The following is a 21,084-nucleotide window of genomic DNA, read 5'->3' on the forward strand; positions in this document are numbered from 1 at the left end:
TATCAAAATAATTTTTTAATAAATTTAGTATCAAATCACCATAATTATTTAATTTAATTTTATAATAAAATTTATTAAATTATAATTAATATTTTCTTTGAGATTTATACAAAGCATTTATTATGTTTATATTTAATGTTCAATTTGTAATTAATACTTGTATTTAATCTTTGGTTGACACGTGGCGCATCCACAATGCTTCAACCAGCTTTTTTTATATATATATATATATATATATATATATATATATATATATATATATATATATAGAAACTGCATCAGGTGAGTCTAGGTATCTTAGGTGAGTCCGTCCCGCGATTCTCCACCATTCGATTTTAAACAAATGAATGGCTGAGATTAATCCTAGCTCATACTATATAAACTTAAAAATCTAACCTAACAGCATCATAACCCAATATCACTTTATCTCTCTTCCTCCCATCTCTCTCTAAATCGTCTTCTTCTACAGATCCCCAAATTCTAGGTTTCCAATTTTCAACAATTCACGTTTAATTTATCTCATCAATTTTAGAAACTCAAGCAATAAGCAATTTTATTAGTTCAATCAATTCAGTTAATTCATGATTCTAGCAATTCGGGATTGAATCTATTCAATCGATTTAAACAACTTAATCAAACTCCGATTTAGATCTTTCAGCTGAAATCGCATTTTTCGTTCGATTACCTTCAATCGATTTCCAGGTTAGTTCTACGCTTTCTAGTTAATTTAAAAATTGTTATTGTTGATTGTTCATACTATTAATGTCGATTATATGTTGTATTCAAACTATTTCTGAAACGTTAGGGCTATGTCATGGTGAAACTAACAATCTTTCGTTTTCTCATGCTTTGTTGTAATTGATTTATGTGTTAATTTGCGATTTTATGGATTATTTTGTGGTATAACATCATTTTATATTATTTACCGTTTATTATTTGTGTTATAAGTGTTTGTAAAAAAAATTAAGGTTTTCACATTATTAAATTCATACCTGGATTTGTTTTCGTGAAATTGCGGTAAATGTGAGGATTCAATTAGTTTTCGTAAAATAATCAACTAAACTTATTCTTCGTAATAGCGTTAAGTAACATAAAAAATCGCATGATGATGAATTGAACTTAAAATATCCTTACAACATTGTATATTTGATGTTATGTGATTTTTTTCAATTAAATATGATGGTTTAACATTGTCATAAACTCGCAATGATGTTTCTTTGTAATGATGTTCTTTGTAATGATGTTCTTGTAATATTATTGTTTGTGAAATTATCATTAATAATGGACCACCGACTTTTTCGATATGGTTTATCTAGTAATTGTCGAATGTTTTGTTTTGGTTGTCAGGAGAATTGAAGAAAGAAGAAGGTTTGAGAAATCAACCAACACAAAAAAAAAAGGCTCACAAGGATACAATATATACAAAAAAAAGCAAGACGTTGAATAATCAATCATGGAGATAGGCATGAAGAAAGCAATGTTATTGAAGTTGGAATGATAGTGGACACTTTTACCATTGTTGTGTTATTTGTTGTATGGTCAACACCACTTTATTGCTTTATTAGTTTATTAGATAACTTTGTACGTTCCTCCTAATTCCAATACAACCAATCCTTATTCTGCCACGTCACAACAATAGTGTTACAAAGAATATCGTTCATTAATCAAAGTTACGATTGTTATCGTAACATCTTCGTTATATTTAATTTTTCAATGGTATATCAATATTATCAGTAACAATGTTCTTTGTAAAAACATTAATTCATTAAACTAACATGACAACAATGTTACAATAATTATTATTTAGTTTGTGTATTATATCAAACGGTGTATAAAGTAGTTCTAAAATGTAATGAAAAAGTTGTATGTTTCGTATTTTAAAAGTGACAATGTTATCAGTAACATTGATACAAAGATAATTGTGTTCTTGTAACATCATTCATTCATAAAAATAATACGAATACAAAGTGTTAAAAGACCAAACTTTAATTACTTCAATAATAAAAAATCAAGTGAAAACAGACTAGCCCAGTTGATCCGCTAAAATGATTTGCAATATCACATCGTATTAATGTGAAAAGTTTACAAGAAGTATACATCATAATCACACATCAAAATATGACAATAATGTTAATGACCTCAACTAGGATTTCAACTTCATTAACGTTGCCTTCTTCACACCTATCTTCATGACCGATTAGCGTAGTCTTTACTCCATTTTGTATATATCTTCTCTTTGCGCGCCTTTTTTGTATTGGTTGATTTCTCAAACTTTCTTCTTCAAATATTCTGACATTAAAAACAAAATATTCGACTATTAATAACTAAAACTTATGCGAAGCTTGTGGTCCATCATTATTCATAATTTTACAAAACAATATTACAAAGTAACATTATTTGTGAGTTTATGACAATTGTTATACCATCAAATTTAATGAGAAAAAATCAATAACATCAAATATACAATGTTGTAATAAAGATATTTCAAGTTCGGGTTTTGTCATTATGCAAAGAGTAATGTTACGTAAACGCTATTACAAGAATAATAAGAGTTGAGGATTTTATGAAATCGGCAGATTCTGTCATGCAAAGTAGTAATATTACGAAGAACGCTATTACAAATTAATCAATACCACGCAAACACAAAAGCGTACATTAATTACTCGTTTTTTATAAATCGTTAACCCTAATTTTTAGGCGAAAATTAGAACATGAAGTATCACAGAATTTAATAACTAAGAAAACAAAAACTTGAATTAATTTCTCAATTTCTATGTTCGAAAAAGTGAATATATATACAATCAATTGACAGTTTATTTATATAATTCAAGATCAACAAAAGCAACATGCAAATTAAACCTAATTTTTTGGCAAAAAATCAATTAATCAGTTTGAGCAAAACATTAACCCTAAATCAATTAATAATTTCTTCATATCATCAATAAAATCAACAACAACCACAACAACAATAACAATCAACAACAACAACAACAACAACAACAACAACCTGAAATAACATAAATCACAACGAAAGTTTTGTAAAAATATAACGAAAATTGAGAGCGATTTATACCTCTTCTTTATGCGATAAACCGATCTAATATAATCTTAACTAAACTTTTTTGAAGATCTTCGCTTGATTTTAATAAAAATTTCGTTTGATTTTTAATGTTTTTTTGGAAAAAGAGGCGGTTGAAGGAATTAGATCGTCTGTTTTTTTTGTTGAATAATTGATGACTATGGTGTTTCAAGAGAGAGAGGGGGGGAGAGAATACTTGTAGAGAGATAAAATTTATGACAATAATGAGACGTTAAAGAGGAAGTGTTTAGTTTTATAATTTTGCAGATTGATAGAGGGTGACGTGGAAGAATGAGGGCTGTTGGATCTTGTTGATCCAATGGTTCTTATTGATATGCTAGACTCATCTAAGATGATAGACTCATGGGATGCTCACTCTATATATATATATATATATATATATATATATATATATATATATATATATATATATATGATATATATGATATATATCAAACCAATGTTATTAGAGACTAATAGAGCAATGATATATACAAATTTAGCTTGCTTTTTAAACACTAAAATCACGTGCTTTGAAAAAGGTAAGTTTACCGTGATAATTGGATTTGTTTTTATATTCAATTAGTTTTTTATAAATCTGAGGTATGATGGTACGAAACAAAATGGCTCCTAAAATCTTTTAGTGTAATTGCCTATTGCCAAAATGATGATTTTCCAAAGCTTTTTCGTTATGGATCGTGTGGAGATACTAAACATATTAGCAAACGTTTTGTTGAAATCTATATAAAATAATAAAACAGAACCCACTAAACATTTTTTTCCCGCCTACCACCTTCACCCCAAGATAAAACATAGCTCTTACAAAACCCTAAAATTCAAATGCTACCTCCGTGCCTCCGTTTCCTTTGCGGCTCTTTCTCATCCCTTCTCCACATAATTAGGCCCTACTTATATTTCTCATAAGTCATAACTAACCAATTTCCAATTTCCTGCTGAGTAGAACAAGTTTCCTTCCCACAAAAAATTACCCATCATTTTGTTTATCATTTGGTCAGTTACGTTTGTTTGTCAAAGCACCCCCATTTTTAATGAAGTTGATTACTTAATCTTAGTTCATTTTAGATAATCTCTCCGTGTCAATTATTTGTTTGCCTTCGATTAAAATACATCTTACAAAGAATAAGAAAGGTAAACAAATAATTTGAACAAAGGGAGTATATAATTTCGTCTGATTTATCGACATTGTTTTGCTTAGGATCTTCAAAGTACTTCATATGAGTGTTGTTTTTCTCTAAAACTTTGGAGCCTCTTGAAAGCGTTACTTTGGTTCATTGGGACGATTGGGTATTCGGGTCATCAACGGGTAATTCAGGCAAGGTATAGTTTTGAATTTTGTCTACTACCTTTTTTTGAGTATTGAACATGTACAACTTGATACCTATTTTTTTTTTAGTATAATTTTGTTTTTAGTTGTTTACGGAGTAATTTTTATATAGGTTATATCGATTCTTAGCGATACATTCCTGTAAATTTTGCCATTTGTGTTTTGAGATATTGTAGAGTATTATACTACATTACCACTACGTGTGATGTAATGTTTTGGTAATTTTAGTGGAACTCCATAACATTGATCAGCTTTAACTACTTTCATTTGTATTGGTCTTTGCTTTGGATGAAATTTTCGACAAGAGTTTGGTGTTTTTGGTAGCTTAAGAATATATGTTGCGGCTCTTTTAAGCATACATTGCGCTCATCCAATTAGCCCAATTGATGCATCTACTCACTTTCAATATGAAAAAAAAAAAAAAAAAAAAAAAATAAATAAATAAATAAATAAATAAATAAATAAAAAAATGTGTTTAGGTAAGACTACCTTATACTCCCTCTTATTCACCATTTTCTTCCCCTTTCCTTTTTGCACAAGAAATAAGAAATTGAATTTGTACCACATAAAACACACTACTCCACATGCTATTGAATTTGGACCACGCAAATCAACCCAAAAAAAGAAAATAGGGAAAAAAACGTGAATAATCCGTAAAAAGAAATAGGGAAGAAAATGGTGAATAGGAGGGAGTATATAATAAGGCTACAAGCAAGTATATTATAAAATAGGTTAGTTTAATACTCCGTAATTATTTTCCCCACTAATTCGATCATGACTTCTTGGTGGGTAAATATATTTTACGCAATATTTGTGTAAAATTGTTTTATAAAAGAGTTATTTTTTTTGTTTGCTATGGTGCAGCCTTATGTTCTTCAACCAGTTGTAGGTACCTGCGTTAACGTCCTTATTCGACCTAGGCACCATATTGTATTAGGCTTAAGTATGAAGGAAGTTTTATTCCCTCTCAATTTATCCTAAATTAATTATTATTTTTAAATTTGAGAAGTAAAAAAATGCATCCAATATTATTAAACCTATTTCAGTACTCTGTAGCTACTCTCGCATTAAATGATAAAATTGCCCTAATTGACCGTCAATAAGTTGTTATCTTATTAGTTTTTTTTTCCTTAAAACTTCCTACGATATAATGGAGATAATATAAATGAAATAAAGGTAGTAATACTCATACTAATTAGTTTACATTGAAATCAACGGGGTACATGTAATATAATAATGTGAGACTTCTTTTTTTGATTTTTTTTATGTTCTTACAACTGTTTAGAAATAAATGGTTTTCTTTTATACATCCAATCATTTTTCTCGCTAAGAATAGTAAGGCCCTGTTCTTTTGGACTGAAACTTATCTCGATTCGAATCGAATCGAACTTATAGGATCGAATCGAACTTATTGGATCGAATCGAATCGAACTTATAAGATCGAATCGAATCGAATCGAACTTATAGGATCGAATCGAATCGAATCGAACTTATAGGATCTCAAGTGAATCGAACTTATAGGATTCGAATCGAACTTATAGGATCGAATCGAATCGAATCAACTTATAGGATTCAAGTGAATCGAACTTATAGGATTCGAATCGAACTTATAGGATTCGAATCGAATCAATCGAACTTATAGGATTCAAGTGAACTTAAATTAAGTGAGGTATAGGATCGAATCGAACTTATAGGATCTCGAATCGAATCGAATCGAACTTATAGGATCGAACTCAACTTATAAGATCTCGAATCGAATCGAACTTATAGGATCTAAATCGAATCGAACTTATAGAATCTGAACTGAACTTATAGGATCTAAACTGAACCGAGCTGAACTTATAGGATCTGAAGTGAACTTATATTAAGTGACTTTAAGTCTAAAAAAACAGGGTCTAATGCATCTAAAGATGCATAAAAGAAATGAGATGAAAGCAAACAGGGTTAAAGTCATCCATTAGAAAGGTGATGTAGGTCAGTCAGGTATTATCAAATGGGTGATATAATAAAGCAAATTGTGTCAAATTTTATTTCCCATTCAATTTAAGATAATCACTTAAGCTCCTATCTATGTACTACATATAACATATTTGTTTATGTATGCCCGTGCAATTTTGCACGGGTTTAAACTAGTTGAATATAAATCATTATCCTCGCTCCTCTTTCTTGACCTCCTTCCATGAATCTCTCTCTCTCTCTCTCTCTCTCTCTCTCTCTCTCTCTCTCTCTCTCTCTCTCTCTTCCTCCTCATCCTCCTATTGAGTCTTGATCATCCTCATCTTTATCTTCATCTCTGTGTTTCTCCGACGCCTCCTCTTACTTACCTCATTCCTATTTGGTGTTGTCGCCTCCTCCTCCGTATTTCCCTTTTTCCCGCTCTTCTATTTATCTATTTCCCTCATTCTCATCTGTCGCCGATTTCTCCCCATTCCCCTCTATCTACATCCCCCCCCCCCCCCGATCTCTTGATCATCCTCGCATTTCTCTTTCTTCTACGCCTCTTCTTTTTCTTCTTCTTCTTCTTCTTCTTCTTCTTTAGCGTTGCCCCACCTCCCCAGCATCCTCCCATTTTCCCGCTTTCATTCTATCTCTTATTCTTCTCTTCCCTCTCATTCTCATCTGTCGCCCTTTCTTCTGGTTTTCTGATGCATTTCTTCACATTTTCCACGACACTTCCCCCCACTTGCATCATCTCTCTCTCTCTCTCTCTCTCTCTCTCTCTCTCTCTCTCTCTCTCTCTCTCTCTCTCTCTCTCTCTCTCTCATGTGCATCCTCATCTTTCCCTTTATTCTATGCCTCTTCTTCCCCTCCTCTCCGGCGTTGTTGTCGCCTCCTTCTCAGCAGTTTACCCCCTTTCCTGCTTACCTTAATCTCTTGTTCACCACTTTTCTCCCATTATCCTCTTCATCCCTTCACATTTTCCACTTTACCACTCTCCCCCTTCTCCCCCTCCTCTCCCTATTTCCCTTTATCTTTCCCCTCCGCCGCCACTGTGGTTCGCTCTTCCCATTCTCCACATCTTTTCTCCCCTTCTCATATATCGTTGCCTATTTCCCATTGTCCTCTTTCCCCCTTCTCTACTGCCCTCAGTTATCGTTTCAACCTCTGCTCCTATTTTTTATTCCTTACCATCCATCTCCTCCTCTACGCTTACACACCTCCTCCTCTATTGTCCTCCCCTTCTCTCCTTCTCTAACTTGCCTTGCCCACTCTGATGATTGATTATTTTTCACCATTTCACCTCCTTATTCTCATGATTTTTTACCCCATTTGGCATAGTTTTAACTCCGACTCACTTGCATTTTGCCCTTTTATTCCATTGGTCATATACTATGAATTCCCATCTCAATGTGTAGAGAATACGCCTAAGAGGAGGCAAGACGGAAGAAGGAGCAAGCGCGGGCTAAAGATCGTGTTAGCTTGAGAAGAAGAGGAAGGAAAATGTTGAGAAAGGTGTCTCTGCCGGCAGGCCGACAGGGAACACATGCCAACACTTAGCCAAATATTGAAGAAGATTTTGGAGCAAGAAATGAAAGGGCTCGCTGCCGGCAGGGGAGCCGGCAGCCGGTCAACCGGCACACACATCTCCCTAGTGAAGAAGTGAAGAGAAAGTCAAGAAAGGAGTACTCTCTTAATCAAGAGAAAGTCAAAAAAATGGGTCAACCGGCGCCCCCCGTGGTCCCCCGTGTCCACAATTTAGAAGAGGACCCTGCCGGAAGGGAGGCCGGCAGCCGGTGTGCCGGCACAGGACGCAAGACGCGAGATTGGGATTTTTCTTCTTTCTTTATGTTTAATTCAAGGGGATAGTATAAATACCCCTCCCTTAATCAATTGTACACACAACCCTAGATCTACATTATTTCCATTCTCCAAGTTTGAAACTTTGTTAATTACTTTGCTAATCCTTCCTTAATTAGACTAAATCCTTCAATAACTAGTAGATTATTAGTTCTAGTAATTGGGTTGTAACAAGGTTGAAGATTTCTCCATCCTTATTTACAATCCAAGTTTCCTTCTTGCTATTGAATTGGTACAATTTTCTCTCTTAATTTTATTTGTTTACAATTGTTTTTCCTTAAGTTTTGTTTAGTTGTTTATGCTTAATTTCTACTTTGGTTGTTTGATTGTTGTCTTTCTCTCTCTTGTTCATCTTTTCCTTGTTCACCATTGTTGTTCTTTTCCAAGGGTTGAGTCTTTGGGTTTTTGTGTCAAAGTTTGTGTCTTTTGCCTTAAACCCCTTCTCATCATAGCTTAATTTGTCTTTCATCATAGTTTTGTTGAATTATTGCATGATTAACTGTAGAATCCAATTTCACATCATGTTCATGTTTAAAGAATCCATCTTTACTAATTATTTTGTCTTAAGAACCATGACTAGTGAGTAGTCCCTTCTCTAGGACTCGGTTTAACCCAACATGAGTAATTTGCTTGATTGATTCCCATAAAGGCTTGTTGTTGGGGAGGATTAGTAAAGGTAGACTAGATGATTGATTTTGTGATTTGGTCAATTTTGGGTAATGTTGGTTTGTGACCCTTGTCCACCAACGAAGGTTGGTTAGGTCGGGAATTTTTAGCGAAAAGTCAAGCATACAATATACACAATGGTAATATCGATTGAGAAATTCTGCTGGCAAACTTAATTTTTTGGAGGTTATTTGACCATATTTTCAAGAGATATTGCTGCATTTTAGTGAGATTATCCTATGACAATCCATATAACGTGACCAAACCTAAATTTAATAGAATGCCGTTGTGCATTAATCATATCGTTCAAAAGCGACCTCATGAAAACTGATATTTTCACTAGAATTACCGGGAAATTAAAAAAAAAAGTGGGTCGCGTAAAGGAGGGCAGTAAGGCTCTGTTTGACTTTTGGTAAAACTAGCTCAAAAGTCTGAAATCTGAAAAGTTACCTGAAACCTGAATAGCTAAATGAAATCTGAAAAGAAGGAGCTGATAAGGTAACTGATTATAAAAAAAATGTTTGACAAATTAGCTGAAAAGTTAGCTATTTTTTTTGGTAAAATGACGTAAAAGTATATGATATTTATTTAATTTTATAGATTGAAGGGTATTAAATGGAATATAATTTATTTTAGGTACGTGAAATCTCAAATATTACCCTAGATAGCATTTCATTTCAGTTAGTTTATTTGAACAAATAAGGTATTTGTCAAACACTTGCAAGACAATCAGATAGCTGAAATTTTAGTCAAATAAGCTACTTTGATCAAATAAGCTACCTAAAGTATCGGCTCAAACAGAGCCTAAGTCTTCTTTAAGACGAGATTATCCGTTTTTTAATAAAATGAAAATAGTCCGTCTAAAACAAGAATTTGTGAAAACAGCTAGTCTTGTTATAGACGGATATAATAGCTAAAGACGGGTCAAATAGTTTGAAAGTGGTGACATTTTTTGCCCCAACGTCCCAGTTATTGTTTGTCCTATTAGGAATGTGGTATTGTATTTGGTCCGTCTTTAGTTATAGACAGATATATTACCAGTTTTACATAAGTACACAACTTATTACGTATCCAATACTTACTCTTTCCAAACATGGAATACAGATCAGCAGAAAAACACGGCCTTGCCCTTGATCTTGATCTATGACAACACACAAATATAACAACGTGATTTATTCCAAAAATTATGCCATAATCTTTTCCATTCAACTCAATTCAATTAATTTCCATATTCTTACCATAAACACACCCCACCACATCACCCACATCCCTCCTTAATTATTCTGACACACACCCAACTCATTTTCTCCTCCTTTCTTCCTCCTTTTCCTCCACCGACAACTCCCACCACCTTAATTCATCAACAAAATATCCCAAAATCAAACCAAAATTAATAAAAATACATAAAAATGTGGTGGAACAAGTATTTTGGGCAACAAAGAATTGCCCAATTCCAAAGAAAACTCAAAAACATGAGAGTCACAATTTTATGTCTTGTATTAACTCTTGTTATGATCCGATCAATGTTAGGCGCTGGCGAATTCGGTACCCCGGAAAAAGACCTTTCTCTCCTCCTTGGCACGACGGGTCACGATATTCACGCTACCCGTCGTATTTTAGAACAACTTAATAATAATGGTAAGACCGTCTTACACAATAATATTATTAATAATAACCCCAACCCAAAACCCGACCCCAATCCCAATAGTTACGAGTCGTTTGATATTTCGACTATATTGGTTGACGAGGAACCCGAAGAAAAGAAAGACCCGAATATGGAATACAGTTTGGGCCCAAAGATATCCGATTGGGATGAACAAAGGGAAAATTGGTTGAAAAACAATCCACATTTTCCGAATTATGTGGGGGTTGATAAGAAGCCGAGGGTATTATTGGTTACAGGTTCGTCGCCGAAACCGTGTGAGAATCCTGTAGGAGATCATTATTTGTTGAAATCAATTAAGAATAAGATTGATTATTGTAGAATTCATGGAATTGAGGTGTTTTATAATATGGCATTATTAGATGCAGAAATGTCAGGGTTTTGGGCTAAGTTGCCATTAATTAGGAAATTATTATTGTCGCACCCTGAAATCGAGTTTTTATGGTGGATGGATAGTGATGCAATGTTTACTGATATGGTGTTTGAAATCCCATGGGAAAGGTATAAAGATATTAATTTAGTTATGCATGGATGGAATGAAATGGTTTACGACGATAAAAACTGGATTGGATTGAATACAGGGAGTTTTTTGTTAAGGAATACTCAATGGGCATTGGATTTGCTTGATACATTGGCCCCAATGGGGCCCAAAGGCGCGGTTAGGGAGGAAGCGGGGAGGGTTTTGACTAGGGAGCTTAAGGGTAGGCCGGTTTTTGAGGCGGATGATCAAAGTGCAATGGTGTATGTATTGGCTACACAAAGGGAGAAATGGGGGAATAAGGTGTATTTGGAGAATGGTTATTATTTACACGGGTTTTGGGGGATATTAGTTGATCGATATGAGGAAATGATTGAGAAGTATAAACCGGGTTATGGTGATCATAGATGGCCTTTGGTTACGCATTTTGTTGGGTGTAAGCCTTGTGGGAAGTTTGGGGATTACCCTGTTGAAAGGTGTTTGAAGCAAATGGATCGGGCGTATAATTTTGGGGATAATCAGATTTTGCAAATGTATGGTTTTAGTCATAAGTCTTTAGGTAGTCGGAAGGTGATTAGGGTGAGGAATGAGACGAGTAACCCGTTTGACATTAAGGATGAGCTTGGTTTGCTTGACCCGAGTTTTAAGGCATCGTCTTGATCAAGGTGGTTCTGTTCTTGTTTTTGTTTTTAGATTTGTGGACGATATTGTATTGATTCAACCCAAAATCTTGCGCAGTTAATGTAGCGAAATGACTTGAGCAATTTAGCCGTGGTGGTTCTTATACAACAGCAGGAGCAAAGCCTTAGTCCCAACTTCCAAAATGATTTTGAATCGGCTAAAACGATGCCTTTCAACCGACTTGTTGAAACATGTCATCCGATCCGCTTAGTGAAACCTTGCATCTGTTAATTATTTGAAGCCTTTGCACATATACATTTGATTTGATGTATTTCTGTATTAGCTAATTTTTTTCATGTTCTATAACCAAGTATCTTGGTGCTTTGTAAACTATGATATGATTCTTCGCGTCTATTTATAATACGATTTTTAATTTATTTGCTTCTAGCTTCGATTGTCCCCTGCAGTAGCTTATTGTGCTTATTTAGTAGGATTGTACAAGCCATTTGGGAAAAAAAACTCCCAAGGGCTGACCAAGCCTCGACTGTCAAATTACAAGGCCTGTATGAATATTAAAAGATTGGCCTCGACTGTCAAATTTAAAGGTATCAATAAATGTGTGATGGACGCCAAATCGATTATCCACTAAAAAACATCACCTAGATTATCAAGATCACCTATATCATCATCTGCTATTACGAAAACAGTCATTGGAGACTATAGCATTAGATTAAGAAGTGCCAGCTTCATTCATGCATTAGTCTCTTCAAATCCTTCCTCAATTTTGACCCATCTACAGCCTGTGATCTAAATGTTTCATGCTTGCTGCAAATCCGGCTACATTTACGCCAGTCAATATACTTTTACAAATTCTTATGACAAGACTATTGCTATGTTACTACAACAGCCCCAGCAGAGACTGTTGCTACAGCGCAGTGCAGGATTTCCAATCTGCCAACTGATACCGATCATTTTCATACATTCTAAGATCATAAAAGCCGTAGCACAGGAAGCCTTTTGCCGACAATCTCCGTTAATTTTGGGAAAAAAAGGAGGAAAGTGCCTGCTAAATTACTGGGGGAAAAGGGAAGTTCACCAAATGCAAGCAACCTCCCCCCAATCAGCATTCTGTGGTAGTGAGAGCTAGGGGTGTGGAACTATGGAAGTCCCTCAAATGCAGGCAACTGAGATTGGTACGCGTGTCAGAGTGTCTGAACATAGGCACCATGGTACCAGTGATACCACTGTATGACACAAACTCATCTTTCCTCTCAAGGAAGCTTGGTCATTGAAATTTGTTCGCAATGAATTCCCCTCTATTGTCCCATGGTCGTTCTTCATAAGACTTCCCCATAACACTTCTCTTTCCATTTACAGTACCATCTTCAAGCTTGTACTCGGGGAAGTAGTCAAGAAAATTCTTGCTTCCTAGTTCATCAACTCCATTGAACAGGAATGACTTCAGCACATCCTGTGGAATAGAATTTTGTAGAGGATAAAATTAAGGAAACTTGTGAAATTCAAGAGTTCGACATAGAGAATTCCAAAGCAGGATAAACCCCATCAGAGAAAGAAATTACTTTTGCACCAGCTTCCCCGATAAGGTTCTTCAGCATTTGGTGGCCGGGATCCTGATTCACTTACACTAGTTATTTAGCGTAGATTTAAGAAATGGAGTCTAACAACAAGCTTACACATAAAACCCATGTTTTTTTTATATTACTTGCCTTTTCAGTTCTCCATGTTAGGTATTTATGCTGTGCTTCCATATTACGCATAGTTCGAGCAGCATCAGACTCCTCTATTGCCTCCTCCATTAAGTCGAGCCACGCCTGCAGATGCAACATTATATTTACCAATTCTGATTTTGAGCTACTTGTACAAAATCAATCTGGTCTAATGAAGTTCAACACATCATGCCAATTCGGCAAGAATTCCAATATGCGCTTAAATCAAGTAGCTGAAAATTAGTGACAGACCTTGAAGTAGTCTTTGAAGGCTTCAAATAAAATATCATTCTTCTGCTGGCTTGGCGTAAATCGTGTCCATATAACTATTGGTGAAAAGAATTTCAAGGATTCACTCGTAAGTTTTCCTCCCCAAGGCAAAAGCTGCATAGGATCTAAATCGGAATCAGTGAATCCAGACAGAAATGTTAAGCATGAATGCATGATTACAAACTCTAACGTAAATATTACAACTCACTTCAGCATACTTAGCGCCTAGAGGCATCAAATTTCGGTAATACTTGTCCTTGTAATTTTGATCAGTTATGACGTTATGCAAGGGATTCAGATCCCTAAATGTAATCAAAGACAGTGAAAACAAATGAATATATCACTGATAGAAGAAAAGATTGGCACAAGCTGATAAAATGGCGCAGGAGAAACAAAAAACAGGAAGAAAATATATTATGGTGAGGAAAAAAAAAAAAAAGAGTAACACGGTTCACAGGATGGGCGCAACTTACAGTACAATAATGCTCATTGCCGGATTAGAGAAAAAGTTGGCGCAGAAGATAGGCAAGTCACATTCAACTTTTGGAAAGACTGCAAAGTCCAACACCTGCTCATAACATCTTTGTGTAAGACTTAGATATAAAGGTATATAATCTTCCTCAGCAGTACAGCAGTGCCTCCAAAGAGGTTCTCGCTCCTAGCAGGGTAAAGGGAAGATAAAGGGGGTCGGACGTATATAGTCTTTCCTAAGCAGTTACTAGAGAGCTTGCTTCCATAAAGGTAGCTAGTATTGAAAGTACTCGAAACTTCTAGCACCAACAAAACAATAAGTTCTGATGTTTAGTTAGTACTGTGGAATGTTATCTTTGAACAGCTCGTTTTATGAAGGTGTATTGCGCAGATACTTAAGGTCATTTGACAGCTTAATATATACATTTGCAACTACAATTGGTCTACAAACCGATGTCATATTGGATTTTCCAAGAAACGTCAAAACATTGATTAAAAAGTTTTCAATAGGATTCCGAGTTACAAAATTACAGTTCATCTCAGCTCAATACAGTAGGATTTGACAGCTCAATCTCCTTGAAGCTTAAAATTTTCCGAGCATTTCTTAGACCATGACAAAGGGTTAAAAAAACGGAATACCTGCAATGAATCGCCCCCGTCAATGTACATACTGCGCATTAGCCTGATTTTAGAACCCTCAAAGGATAAAAAATTGAGCTTTGCTTTATCGTCGATTGCTTGAATACTGCTAAACCTTTCCTGCTAATAATCATAAACTACGTGCATCAGTGAAAGAAACCATTTAGTAATAGGAAGAATAATTCCTCGAGCTATGGAGTATGGAGGTGTAACTCCTTAATTTATACTCACTCCATCTCGGTCATTTGTTTACCTATTCCATTTTATAGTGTCTCGTTCATTTGTTTACCTTCCTATAATTAAGTAAGCTCTTTTTATGGGTAATTTGATCATACCCATCCATTATAGTCCACTTGTCATCCTAACAACCACCACAAACAGTGGTGGAGCTAGGCCCCTAGCGGTTGAGATTTTCGAAGTTGTTAGTTAAATTTTCCGAATTTTTAGTGTACCCTATATTATTAATCATCCGCCCCTAAAATTTTTCGCCCCCAAAGCTTAAATCCTGGTTCCGCCACTAAAGTCCACAAATGATTCCCTCCCCTTTCCTCGGCCTTTGTGCCAAAACCAAATGTAAACAAAATAACAAATGACCGGGACGTATAGAGTAATAGTGAACTCCGTCCTCATTTTGTCAATATAGGCACGCAAATGTGTGTAAAGTGTAAACCATAAGATGGGAGGCTAATAACAGGATCCCTGTCAACAATCAGACTAAATTTAAACCCGTAACCTACTGTCACATTACCTACGTCTTAACCACTAGGCTAAAGCACACAATTAATTGCCGCCAACAAAATGAGACATACAAACAAGCAGGGAAGACTGAAGAGAGGAGAAAATTAAACCTGCAAGGGTAAAGGAACGAGACGGGTTCGACACGTAGCTTGATCCAATCCGAAATCAACAAATCTCTGATAACATAAATTAGATACAACCAACACCACCTGTTTTCTCACATTATTATTATTCATCTTCTTATTAACTCCATATTTACTGCAGCTGAATTTACTGTACGGTAAACAAGGCTGCACCATAACACGCAAATTTAGTATATCCATTACACTTGAAATCAACAAGTTTTTACAACTGAGCAAAGAATTGAAGAAGAAAAAGTTGATGGAGAAAAAAGAGACAGAAAAGAGTTGAAAGAATGGATGAAATCAAGTGTATAGTGTATGAAAAATGTGAGGCCAAGTTGTGGTGCACATATTTTTGTTGTCTACGTGGTGTTTCCTCGACAACTTTTATGCCAACTTGTGCGTTTTTTTTTTATCTTTTGCTTTTTTTTTTTTTTAGAAGAGGAGAGCTATGCATTGGTTTGAGTAACGGTCCCTTTGTACCCGTTCAGACAACTCATAAAGTGACAATCATCTTTGTCTGTGTGAGATTGACAGATTGTTGCATGTCAAATGTTAGTGGCGGCCATGGGCTGGATTCAGGTAGGGCTAACTTGGGGATTGGGCCGCGCTCACCCCACTGAGCCCTTCACCGACTCGTGATTGGGGCGGACTAGGCTGTAGTGGATGTTACCCAAGTCCGGCCCGTGGTGGGTCTTAGAGACTTAGACGGAGTGTGGGCGGTCCAGGCTAGCGGAACTTGTCACTTTTTTATTTCTTTTAAAATTTTGCCTAAATGGCGGGTCGGGCAGGTCAGTCCAAATGTGACCCGTGAGGCGGGTCATGATGGGCTAGCCCATTACTTTGACAAGGGCTAATGTCAATAATTTGGAGTCGTTTATTAATCATATTGTTATACTCCTTCTCTACCAGACCAATGATAACATGGTAAAAAATGAGTTTTTTTAGGAAAACAGGGTAAAAGCAGGAGTAAAGAAGGAAAAAAATATGTGGAGTATGTAATTGTGGGTTGATAGGTGGGTATGTAATGACATTTTATGTAATTATCAAAAGGATATAAGGATAACTTGGTAATGTTGTGGGTCAAATAAGGAATGCTACCATTGGTGTGGTACGGCCGTATTAGGTAAGTGTTACCATTGATCTGGTATGGGGGGAGTATATTTTAAGTTGTTCGTTGGGTTGGGCAGATTGGGGTGCGATTTGGGCTGGGTGGTTGCAGGCTTGCAACCTAGGCACGGTCGAACAAGGGATCGGGCTTGGCCAGTTTCGTTTAGTCTAACACATTGAGTAGCGGGTTGGCCTGTGTCGGGATTATCCTTCATTAATTTGTTTTATTAGTGTTTGGGTCGGGCTAGGTTGAGAAAGTTGCAGCACAAGCACGACCCGAGGATGATAGTGGGTTATTGGGAAAGGAAGAAGGAGAAGAGAAAAGTAGGGATGTTCACTTAGTGGTCCGGACCAAACCGGGTCGTATTTTATTTGGTCCGGGCCACGGTCCACCTATTTTATCTACTGTTGGCTCCGGTTCCTCCTGGACCTAACCGAATGGACCGCGAATCGGACCGTAGACCGAACTTATATAACAAAAGAATTTTTAAAATTTTAACATTGTTGATTTTATTTTCTACTTTGTTTACACGTAGTATAAGATGTGTAATTATGTACTTAATAAATATAGTAAGACAAAAATGTTGTTTATTTTGATCGTTACGAAATTCTGGTGTTCTCATTTTATATATACTCCACCATGTCGATGAGAATCAAGTTTGGTCCACTTTGTTCGGCTCGGTCCAGTCCATGAGTTTTTCTTGTCCAGACCTGACCAAACCAATATTAATATGGTCTAATCCCCGATCCACCTTTTAACCCTTATCTGATCTTCGGTCCAGAGAGTTTGGTCCGATCCTAGACCAATGAACACCCACCCCAAGAGAAGAGAGGAGTGGTGATTGTTGAGATCCCTATTGGCCTTTGTATGATACTATGATACTTATTGATACTTCCTCCAATTCAATCCAAAGGTAATATTTACTTTTATGTCATTTTGGGTCCCGAGTTAGCTTTATCGAATCGGGTTGTTCGAATCAAGTTAGAATATGGGTCAATAAGTCAATATACATCTTCCTGAAAGTGGGGGGAATTGAAATGTTTGGGGCATGAAGGGTTATTTGGGAAGTTTATTAAATATTGTCGATAATTCAAAGTAATGTAGGGTCGATGAATACCGATTGGGTATAGAAAATCCTCGAATGACTTCTCATAAATTGGACCGTAACGCATACAGTCGTCCAAAGTTTGCTCTCCAAATTGGCCCATACGACTATACGAGTGTAATTAACTACCACTTAAAAACCCTATTCTTAAACCCTATAAATAGCACAAACCTAAAACCTAAATTCCTCGTGCGCTGCTCTTCCCTCTATTTCTCTCTTTCACTCAAGATCATAAGGATTTTCTTCTCTTATTTTCAAATATAATTTTAATTTTATTGTTATTGTGCGATCATCTGATGAGAAAAAACTGCAACAATATGATCGAGGATATTTGTTCTCTCTGATTCCTTTGTATTTAAGTCTCTGATGATTCTTCTTTTTTTCAATTTCTTTTTTTCCTCTTATTTTCTAAATTAATTTTCATTCTCATGAGAAGTGACGATAAATTATTGGTCCGTGTTTCTGAATTTACCGTGACCGACAACCATTTAACCATCTCTGATCTCGAACATAACTAAAACTTTTTCTTTTCTTTTTCTGAATTTAGACCGTCTTATTTTAGAATTTGTTTATAAAGCTCGGTGATTACATTGCCTTTTTTTCAAAAAGGTGATATACGCTATACAGAAAATGAATGTTGACTGTGAATTCTGTCTGAGAGCTTTACTATTCTATTTTCTTACTCCGTCTATCTTGATAATTTTTGAGTAAAACTTGCGTTGATGAAGTTAGGAAATATTCACATGTCAGACTTCAGAGATTGCTTGCAATCTGTGAGATCAATTTTCCAAATCCTGAGCATCTTTCTTTTTAATATTTAATTGCTTGATTATTAATTTAATTTGAAATTTGTGTTTCGGTAAATGGCAATAAATTAGAGTCTCTGTTACGCTTAAAATTGATAGCGTAAATTAGCGCTGTACGTTGCCTAAATGAAACTGGAATTTAGATTCTAGCGCTTTCCGTTCTCGCAACGGTTTGCGCATTCAGATATTCCTACACGTTAATTAATTTGATTTAAGATGATTTGGTAATTTTAAAGAGATGGAAATGATGATGATTTCCCCAGATGAACGACGTTGAAATAACTGAGCTATTTAGTTTTCTCTTTCGAGAATCCAAGCCAGATATTCTGATCCATCTCTTTAATTGTCTATCTGGAACAGAGCTGTTTCTTTAGATTGTTTTGGAATATTGATGAATTTAAAAATAAACCCCTTCCATGCATACCTTGACTAGTAAAAGAGAGAAAGATCACTTGGACAGTTGGACTAGACGCTAATTTTTGTGAAGTTGGTAATGTTTCGTACCTAGTTAACCCTTCCACGCCAAGTAGCTCATTTACCAAATTTTTCTTCTGATTTTCCAATTCTTGCTCACGAACCATAATAGCATGTTCATGTTGTTGATGGTTGATGAAGCATTAGCAATAATAGACATATGAACATTCATTCCACTCGTGAAATCACATAAAGTTTGAAGACATATTTTTGAACGAAGTAGTCAAATCCACAACATCCCACATCTTTCTCTTTGTTTTTTGTTTCTTACTCTCCAATGGAATTTTCACTGTCTTTGTTTTCTTTGAAGTCGGCTCACATGGACTAGACTGAGTAGGCTGATAAAGTGACTCGTCATCATCAATAAGATCATCTTCGTCACTTTCATCCTTGCTTAATTCAATGGACTCGTATTTTTGGTTCCCCACTACTTCAGCAAAAGTCTCGGAACTAGTTCCTGACTCGATCAGGGCTATATATAATTGTCAACTTATCAAAGTGTGGAAATGAAATGTTCCACAATCTATGAGCATTTTTATTTTGCTGCAACAATAATACAGCACATTCTCGATCAACTTGAGTTAAAAAAATCGCAATTAAGAAAGAAAAACGAAAAGAGACTTTTGCTGAAGTAGTGGGGAATTGTATTTATCCTTAAACCAAAAGTGCAAAACATCTCATTAGTGAATTGTATTTATCCTTAAACCATTTTATCTTTGACTCAATATGAGGATTTGCTTTGAAATCACATCCTGAGAATTTATTGATCATCATATCCTCCAACTTATTCTTAAAGCCATTCTTGAAACTACCTCTGCTTTCCATTGCGGATCACTATTCAACTCTAATAGCCCGTCAATTAAATGCTCTTCTTCAAGTTTAGTCCAACAATGCTTATTTTTACCCATTCCACCTTGAGATGTTTGCCCAACAGCCATGCTATATACAATAAAATGTTACTCCCTCCTATTTTAGATAAACATCCCTATTCATGGGGGGCACTAGAATTAAGGAAGAGAATTAAAATAAGGTAAAGTATTGTAATGGAGTTTGGTAATTGGAGAGAGGGAAGGTATTGTCGGGTATTATTGTGAGTGAAGTGATTAAAATAAGTATTGTTGTGGGGTAAGTTGATTAAAATAAGTATTGTTATGGGGTGAGGTGAGGTGTTGTTGTGGGGTAAGGTGATTAAAATAAGTATAAAACTTTTTTAAATAAGGAAATAGAGAAGATAGTGTGAATAGATAAAAAAGGAAATAGGGAAGTTTATGTAGAATATGATGGAGTAATAATCTCGTCAACAATTATATAAAATTATAGCATTTCATTATCACAAAAAAAAAAAAAAAAACTAGTAACATAGCGTTTCAAGAAACAGTTGCAGAGTTATTGAAACATTAAAAAAACATAGGAAAATCAAGTGCTAGACAACGTAAACATTTTGGTTACGCCCAACTCTCCCATTATTATACATAGTTTGCGCTAATGTGTTCCGATTATTAGTCCATGCATCAAATGTCTCAATCAAAGTAATATAATTAACTTCATCATCTAAATCCTTATCACTACTCTCATCATCTTCATCATCGTCGTCGTCGTCGTCATCTGAGGCCTCATATATTGTATAATTAGTTGCATATATTTGCGAATGAGGTTATATAATAAGGAACAAGCTTGAACTATACGGCCTTGAGTTTGTACAAAAAAAGAAAGAAGAGGACCTAAGACAATCTCCAACCATGACCATTACTCTTCTTCATCTCACTCTCTCTTATCACTTCTTACTTCACCTCGTTAATCTTCAACTTTTCAATTTTACACCTCCAACAATAATTTAAACTTATTCTTCATCATTCTCTTTCATCATTTATCTCTCTTACTTTAACATACCCCACACATTTTTTTACATTAAAAGTCTATTTTCGAAATTTGTTCGTTTTTTCAAGTCGATAATTTATCGACTTCGGTTTT

The 21,084-nt window shown here is 35.3% G+C and overlaps 2 protein-coding genes and 4 non-coding genes across 7 annotated transcripts; 5 read left to right on the top strand and 1 right to left on the bottom strand.

The window, feature by feature from the left end:
- Positions 1-10,182: 10,182 nt before the first annotated feature.
- Positions 10,183-12,087, top strand: LOC141642287 (xyloglucan 6-xylosyltransferase 2). Its single transcript, XM_074451058.1, has 2 exons — positions 10,183-11,694; positions 11,768-12,087. The coding sequence occupies exon 1, from the start codon at positions 10,298-10,300 to the stop codon at positions 11,687-11,689; it is 1,392 nt and encodes a 463-aa protein (XP_074307159.1). The 5' UTR covers positions 10,183-10,297; the 3' UTR covers positions 11,690-11,694; positions 11,768-12,087.
- A 297-nt stretch (positions 12,088-12,384) lies between these two features.
- LOC141642288 (phytochromobilin:ferredoxin oxidoreductase, chloroplastic) lies at positions 12,385-15,979 on the bottom strand. Of its 2 annotated transcripts, none has more exons than XM_074451059.1 (8): positions 15,606-15,979; positions 14,758-14,880; positions 14,121-14,215; positions 13,856-13,949; positions 13,630-13,761; positions 13,378-13,482; positions 13,231-13,281; positions 12,385-13,121 (listed from the first exon to the last, which is right to left on the bottom strand). In XM_074451059.1, exons 1-8 carry the CDS (start codon positions 15,816-15,818, stop codon positions 12,936-12,938), a joined length of 999 nt encoding a protein of 332 aa, XP_074307160.1. In that variant the 5' UTR covers positions 15,819-15,979; the 3' UTR covers positions 12,385-12,935. The 2 variants fall into 2 exon arrangements, with proteins under 2 accessions (XP_074307160.1, XP_074307161.1); XM_074451060.1 differs by having other exon boundaries at positions 14,758-14,877; positions 15,606-15,977.
- A 2,141-nt stretch (positions 15,980-18,120) lies between these two features.
- On the top strand, positions 18,121-18,205 carry LOC141645264 (small nucleolar RNA Z199). The gene has a single exon (XR_012544847.1). It is a non-coding gene; the product is annotated as a small nucleolar RNA Z199 (small nucleolar RNA).
- Positions 18,206-18,408: 203 nt separating this feature from the next.
- Positions 18,409-18,496, top strand: LOC141645268 (small nucleolar RNA U54). The gene has a single exon (XR_012544851.1). It is a non-coding gene; the product is annotated as a small nucleolar RNA U54 (small nucleolar RNA).
- A 48-nt stretch (positions 18,497-18,544) lies between these two features.
- On the top strand, positions 18,545-18,638 carry LOC141645269 (small nucleolar RNA R64/Z200 family). The gene has a single exon (XR_012544852.1). It is a non-coding gene; the product is annotated as a small nucleolar RNA R64/Z200 family (small nucleolar RNA).
- A 239-nt stretch (positions 18,639-18,877) lies between these two features.
- Positions 18,878-18,974, top strand: LOC141645263 (small nucleolar RNA Z103). The gene has a single exon (XR_012544846.1). It is a non-coding gene; the product is annotated as a small nucleolar RNA Z103 (small nucleolar RNA).
- The last annotated feature ends 2,110 nt before the right edge of the window (positions 18,975-21,084 follow it).

This window comes from Silene latifolia, chromosome 2 (assembly GCF_048544455.1).
Source record: "Silene latifolia isolate original U9 population chromosome 2, ASM4854445v1, whole genome shotgun sequence".
In the NCBI taxonomy this organism is placed as follows: Eukaryota; Viridiplantae; Streptophyta; class Magnoliopsida; order Caryophyllales; family Caryophyllaceae; genus Silene; species Silene latifolia.

Bases quoted from the DNA above. Each gene is read 5' to 3' on its own strand.
- LOC141642287 (XM_074451058.1), top strand. From the start codon at position 10,298: ATGTGGTGGAACAAGTATTTTGGGCAACAAAGAATTGCCCAATTCCAA.
- LOC141642288 (XM_074451059.1), bottom strand. From the start codon at position 15,818: ATGGATATACTAAATTTGCGTGTTATGGTGCAGCCTTGTTTACCGTAC. The intron at 13,282-13,377 runs GCAAGTAATATA...TAAGTGAATCAG, and splicing joins TAACATGGAGAACTGAAAAG to GATCCCGGCCACCAAATGCT. The intron at 13,122-13,230 runs GTAATTTCTTTC...TCTATTCCACAG, and splicing joins TCGGGGAAGCTGGTGCAAAA to GATGTGCTGAAGTCATTCCT.